Source organism: Vidua macroura, chromosome Z (assembly GCF_024509145.1).
Source record: "Vidua macroura isolate BioBank_ID:100142 chromosome Z, ASM2450914v1, whole genome shotgun sequence".
Classification (NCBI taxonomy): Eukaryota; Metazoa; Chordata; class Aves; order Passeriformes; family Viduidae; genus Vidua; species Vidua macroura.
This window is the reverse complement of record NC_071611.1, coordinates 52,124,700-52,131,762: the sequence shown is the minus strand read 5'-3', so window position 1 is coordinate 52,131,762 and position 7,063 is coordinate 52,124,700. Positions and strand designations below refer to the sequence as shown.

The following is a 7,063-nucleotide window of genomic DNA, read 5'->3' as shown; positions in this document are numbered from 1 at the left end:
GCTCTAGCAGAAGAAAGGTTTTGAAAAATGAGGTGCTAACTGCTTTTTAATCTGCATATCAAACCTGGACTAATCCAGCACAACATTTTAAGTTTGCTGGCAATTATTTTGTCTTTTCGCTTGAGTGGAGGTCTATTTTTGTAGTCTTTGCCAAGAGATCCTAAAGATTAATAGATTAATATAATTGTCCTGAGGGTTTACAAAAAGAATACCATGTTGCCTCTATATAGGTACTAAACAGGGTGCAACTTTATTTACAGTGTAAAGTGCATCACATCGAAGTCGTTTAAAACACACAACAAGCAGTGACATAAATGACAATACAGTACTGGGTAGGGAGAGGAAAATATTCCAGCAAGTATCAATACATCATCAATAGCACTAATATGACAGCCTCTAGTTTCAGCTATTCTGTCCTAACACCACATCTCCTTACAAAATGTGTTGACTGGGTTGATCCTGGGACTCCATGTACACGTCACTAGTGTGAAGCTGGGGTGATAAAAGCTATTCTCCAGCCCTAAACTCTCCAGCAATGTTCTGCCAGATCTAAGCACTCTCCTCACTACTGCTGTTCTGCTCTGGAGATGACCAGGAGAGAGTCAGAGGACACACCAGAGAAGCACACTAGAAAAGGGACAAAAACATGAGAATGACATAAAGATCTGCTTTTCTCACCTATGCACTCTTTCCCTTGAGAATTCCTGTGTTGGTCACTGCAGCTTCCCTTCATTTGCTGTTAAGGCAGCAAGGAAGTCAAGGAACAAAGTGCCTACAAGTGGTGGTGACTGTGTTGAAATGTGGACATTACTGAACGCTAAATTCAGTCAAAGCTGTAAACATCAATGGCTGTGGAGCTGGGAGACAGAAGATTTTTGCTACGTGCTAGCAGAGTCCATTAGAAAAAGAAGGTTGTGGGAGTTAAAACCACAACTCTTCAGCTGGTTGCAGCTCCCACTGGGAAGGAATCTACATTCACATTAATCTGATCCCCTAATGACTCCTATTCTTTACTATCTGTTTTTGTTTTAATTGGCTGAAAGCGCCTAATGGCTAACAACTTTGCTTTTTTTTCCCATTTTTTTCCCATTTCTGGTCTTGGGCTACCAGCCATCAGTGTTTAGTATTTTCTAGAGCTCTGTTACTGTAACTGTGAGCTCCTTTTGGTGTCCTATCACTTTCCTGTATCAGGGTTCATACATAAAAGGAAGATACATCCATAAAGTGGAGTGGGGCAATTGTGCACACCTTTATCTGGAGGGTAACTAAGCAGGAATAGGAAGCTACAGAAGGTAAAATTTATTTCTCCGTTTTCTTTCCCAATGATTTGCAGTTGCAAATTACACTTTTCTGTTATTATTGGGAAAAAAATGGACCTTCTGATCAATGACTCTCAGGTTCTGACTCTAAGATCTTTTTTCATAGATCAGATTTTTTTGTAAACTGATAGTAATTACCAAACACATGACTTTGGAAAATGCATGTGATTTCTGTCTTGTAATTCCACCACCCTACTTAATCATAAATTTTAACATTTCAGTTCATAAGAGCATTACTTAATGGTGGCAATCATGTGTGTTTTCCTCAGACACAATGGGATCACCAGTCTGAGAGTGAGAAATCTGATAACGTGTACTCTCAGTATTTCTCAGTCAGTTTAGCATTTCTGCCTGTGTGTGTGCTCTCAAGAGAGGTCTTTTCCATTTTTTTGAGGATTCTGCATAACAAACCCACAACATTTTGGCAAACAGATAGCAAACTTTTACCTGTAAACATAACTGGTGCCTTCTCTCTCCATGTCAGGGGCCAAACTTAAGATTGGGACCCAAACATAAGATACCAAAACCATTCACCTAGCAGATACCTATGAAGATATGTACTTCATTTTTATCGGAAAGGGATGGTAGTTACAGGCAGGTGGAGAGTCCCCTGGCAAATGGAAAGTGCAAGTTTCAGAGATCCATCTGCTTCCTACTGCTGAATCCTGGATTATCCATCTCAGAGCTACACCTGAATGGCCTCTAGGTCAGAAAGCTTCAAAAGCTCTTGTTGGCTAGACTTAAATAATTCTTCTCTGAATGAGATGATGTTTCCTCATCTCTTTTACTAAGAAATCTCAGGTAAAACTCATGCTGATGCCTCCCATTAAGTCACTCTCCAATGAAGTTAATGTCACATAAACTGCACTACAGAATCTTCTTCTTATACTCACCAGAAACTGTGGTTACAACATAGACCTTATCACATGCAGTTATAATTTTTATCAACTGAAGTTCGGAGAGAAGCCCAATGGAGAGTTTAGTGGCTCATTCAGCCTTGTGTAACGCTCTTTACTGTTGAGTTGCTGGACAGTAGTATGCTTTGGCAGCTGCTAAGCAGAACTTCTATATTCTGTTTAATCATGGTTGGTAGTATTATTAGAGTTTAATTAGCTCACTTAATGTAAGAAATGGAAGGGACTTCACTTTAAGCAACCACTTCCTTGGTGGTTTACATTTGTATGTGTATATATGTATGACACCTGTGTAGCAGCATATATTTGATAATAGTTTTATAAATGAAAAATACAGAGGATTTCTTTAAAAATTGAAAGATGTATCACAAAATGAAATACAAAACAAGGGAGCTGGGGAGGGGTGGGAAAGGGAAACAATGGATTTGATTTACAATGCATTAGAATCCAAGCTCTGGTGCCTAGGCTGAAGAAAGATATCTGAATGTAGAATTGCTGCTCTGATGTTAAAAGGGATAGAATCCAGCCTTTCGTTTCCTACATCAAAAAACCCAAACAAAATAAAATCAGTGGTGTGCTGAACATACCAAATGATCAACAGTGAGGCACAAGAGGATGGCGTCTCAAAGTATACCAAGGATTAGAATGCCACAGCTCAAAGAGGCGGGGAGAGTGGGCATGGGGAAATAGAAATATCTGACATTTAATTTAAGTCATGGCTTATCACAGAGAAGTTTGGAACTAGTCTTACTCTGCATGCTGATAAAAGCCTTTCAGTTTCCCCTTACAAATCCACACCTTGTTAACCTGCAGCAGGGAATCTCTGCTATCATGTTATTTGCCTGTATTATTTTAGAATTCCCAGAAAGATACCATACTCCATAAAGAGCCACAAGTAACTGAGGCGAAAACTTAACAAAATATGAAACAGATCTCAGAGCTTGTTTCTGTCTTCACTTCACCCACCCAGTTATGTTTGGGGAATGTCCTCTCAAAACGCTCTGGAACGTACAAGCTGCTAGACTCCAATCCTGCTGGGTTAATGACCCACCTTCTGTCAGACTTCCCATGCTGCACAGAGCTATGGACTTGGACAAAAAAGCCCAACAAAAGAAGCCAAGGATAGTCTGTTTTGGGAATTGCCTGAAACTTTGCTTTGCCTCTCATGAGATAAACTCCACAATTTTTGGCTATTATGTCCACTGGATTTGGGCTTCTCTGCTTCATATCCTAAATGGAAATACTACCAGACTTCAGATGTATACCTTTCAGTCTAAAGCTGAAAGATATTGTTTGTTGGCAATACATTTAAGTTGCTTCACTAAGGCACATATAATCACAGCTGACAAATGAAAACTATTAATTTTGGACAATGTGATTTCTCAGTCAAGCATCTCTTCTATAGCTTTAAGATAAACTGTATATCAGAGAAATAGGAAGGAATGTTTGTCACTATCTGCCCAGAAAGACGAACAGAAAAAATTACAATGTCACAGGCTTCATCTGTTCCCTGCAGAAAAATATAATATTCATGTGGTTCTTATTTAGCTTTCCAGCATAATGAGCACTGTGTTCAGCAGGAGCCTGTGTGAGTTGAGGTATATACATATTTTGCTATCATGGCCCTAGGGCTGCCAGGAGATTTGAACGTGGACTTGCCTCAGAGGCACCTTCTTGTACTCTTTAAATTATTACATCACTCAGTGCTGGGTGTAAAATGACTTATTATTTATGACAAATGTTGCATGACCCCGGTCTTGAACATGGACCCAGGTGAGGTATATACAGTTCAAAATGAGCACTAGTAAAGAGTAAGCCACCAAAATTTCCTGGAAAACATTCTGTATTACATGTCAAAAACACACTTTCATTTACATAATGAAAAATCAGTCTAAACATTGTGGGTTTGCCTGTCTGCTTACATGTAAAGATACAATTTTCTGAGTTTTCTACAAGTTTGGCAATCATTTTGCAGAGTACTCTCTAAGGTCTTTACACATTGCCCATAAATCTTGAGGTATCTAAAGGTTACTGATTTACAGAATATAGAGATACTCAAAACGTTAAAATTATTTGCTCATTCCTCAGATTTAGAGCTCAGTAGGGTGTGATTCAGCCTAGCCCTGGGACAATGCTCAGTGACACTTACCTAGAGCAGTCAGGTCCAGTCCAGGAAGAGGGACAGTAGCACCGATTTGGTCGTATGCACCTCCCACCATTTAAGCAAGGCAACTGGCAAACAGCTGCACACAGACACACAAACTTGCATTAATGAGCACATCCACAACAAACTGTAGCAGGACACTGAAAATCCTTTCTGCCTTATTCTGTTAAGAATGGGAAGGGCAGCCTGAGCAGCATGCATCTGCTAAGTGTGGTTTGACTCCTTCTATTACTTTTGTTGTCTGACACATTGTATGAACTGTATGAAACAGTCAGTGTGTAATTTTACATTGCCTTAAAAATTCTGTTGTTCTTTGATTCCAATTAAGACAACAAAGGAATGCAAACAGAAGTAGGAGCAAGAATTAGAAGAATCATAAGATGAACAGAAGAATGGAATAAAATGTAGATTACTTTTTTTAGAAAGGAATGTGACAGCTTAACCCTAGCCAGGACAAACAGACACCAGACATGGGAAAAATGTATAGAAAGAGGCAGCATAAGCAGAGGAAGGTGAAGGTCAGAAAGCCATGTGCAGATCAATAGCAAGCAAGGAGTAAGACTTCATGGAATGGCACCTGTATGGAGATGAGGAAAGGAAGCCGAGAATGACAGTAAGACCCTGAAAAGCACTGGATAGCCCTAAGAGGTGAGACTAGGTACAATGGGACCTTGGAGAAAAAAACCCTTGTCTGCCTTACAGGTCATGCTGAGCCTGGCTGAACATGCATTAGTGTGACAGTCTAACCCAAGAATATCAAGCCAACAAATCAAACCAACCAAACAAAAGTCAAAGTTTCAAGTCTTCCTGTCAATTTTGAGATTGAAAGGTAAAGAACCACACAATTTATAGAACCAATTTAGATATACACTTAATGAGGTTCTTCAAATACAGACATTTATATTGCAGGAAAGATGTGAATACTTTAAAGCAGATAATGCCATACGTAGAGGACAGACATAAAGATACTAGTCTGGGTAATATTTTTGCAAGGAATATGCATCAGGAAGCGCTGATTATTATGGAATTACAGGAAATGGAATTGAGTAGTCGCAGGAATGCAAAAAACCTACTCCAATTCCTCTGGGCCAAACAAGAACAAACAATAGCAGAAGGCCATAGTGATAGGCCATCCATATACAATTAAGTGCACCAAGTACATTATGTTGAAAATTACTTCTGATTTTGGAATGAAGCATATGACCAAAACATCTTTAGCTGTCACTGAAGTATTTCTCTATCGCAGCAAAATGTCAAAATCAGTAGCTGAAACAACAAGTGATTAAAAAACTTCGTAAGCAGTGTTTATGATGCAGATGCAGTTGTTCACTATAATTTTCCCTTTAGCTACTGAAAAGCAAGTCAAGCTTGTACAGATTTGAATTGCTGGCCGAAAAGCCAAGAAGCCATCTATCCTCCTAAAGCACCTATTATAGCTGCAAAGCTTGTGAAATATGAGAGGAAATGATGCATTATGTGTTAGGCAAGAGTCCCTTCAAAAGACAATAGTTCAGAGTTAAAATGTTCTCTCTGGTATTTCAATTTTCTGCAGAAGGATTTGGTTTGCACTGTATTGCACAGCTTGCCCCCCCCAATTCACTGTTCTTATCAGTCAAAAAAATACTATGAACATTCATTAACAGAGGCATGGATTCCTTCCCAGCTCACCCCATCAGCCACTTCAAAGCTTTGCAGGAAGGCCAAAACTGGGCTTTCATGTTAAGCCCCTATTAAAAATCAGTTAAGGTGCACCTGGACAATAAAAATACAGTGAAGAAACTGAAATATATGTTTAAAAATAGCTAATATTTGTAAGTGTTTAAGATTTAACACTGATTGAAAGATGTTTCAGTAATCAGTCAGTTGCTGAGTTTTACTGTCTTTTCACAAGGAAAAGTCTTTCAAAACCCAGTATTCATTCAGTCTTCATATGAAAACCCATATTCTAAACTCAGATTCAAATATTTTCCATAACTGCAGCCAACCTCATCTCACACAAATGGACTGGTTAGGCCACAAACCTGGACACTAGAATCACTCCCCTCCTACCCCTCACTATTTTTGCGTGCTCTGTGACCTTCACCTTTGTTTAGGTGCAAGTAAGAGATCTAGTAAAAAGAAGTGCACATTGAATTTGCTCAAAGAACTTAGATGATACTTAATGTAAGGTACCCATGTACGATGTATCTATTGAACTCAATCACCTTTAAATCCTTGCTTTGGTGTGCTCTCTGTCCTGATTCAGTACCCAGGTAATTAGTGGGCATCCACCAAACCAGACAGCTATGTGGTGAAGAACCTTTATAATACCTGCAGCTTGTTTGTGAATTTAATGGTGACCTGAATTTCCTGAAGATGAAAATGAAAATCAGGCATCTGGAATTGAGAAAAATAGTTTTATTCTTCTTCTTGGATACCCTTTCTCCTTTCCACTGCTTTTTGCAGAGAGTATTTTTGCAGTGAATACTGTCTGTCCTTTTTCAGAGCAAGCTTTTCTGGGAGTTTTAAAGACTCATCAGGGAGGGACTAGTCTGAAGGTAGTTAACAGCTGGAAACAGCAAATCCTCCAGGAATATTATTGTAGGCTTGGGTTTTCCTGTGACAAGCTTCGGAGTTCTATGAGTCCCTAGAGAGCTGTGCTAGGTATTGCTAGTAGAGTTCCAGAA

General features: G+C 39.2%; 1 protein-coding gene across 1 annotated transcript in view; it reads right to left on the bottom strand.

Moving 5' to 3' along the window:
• Positions 1 to 227: 227 nt before the first annotated feature.
• SVEP1 (sushi, von Willebrand factor type A, EGF and pentraxin domain containing 1) overlaps positions 228 to 7,063 on the bottom strand; it is a 117,127-nt gene continuing 110,291 nt past the window's right edge. The window contains exons 49-50 of the mRNA XM_054002732.1: positions 4,383 to 4,476; positions 228 to 2,770 (exon numbers count right to left, since the gene is read on the bottom strand). Coding sequence (XP_053858707.1) covers positions 2,740 to 2,770; positions 4,383 to 4,476 — 125 coding nt within the window. The 3' untranslated portion in view covers positions 228 to 2,739. The remainder of the gene's footprint in view (positions 2,771 to 4,382; positions 4,477 to 7,063) is intronic.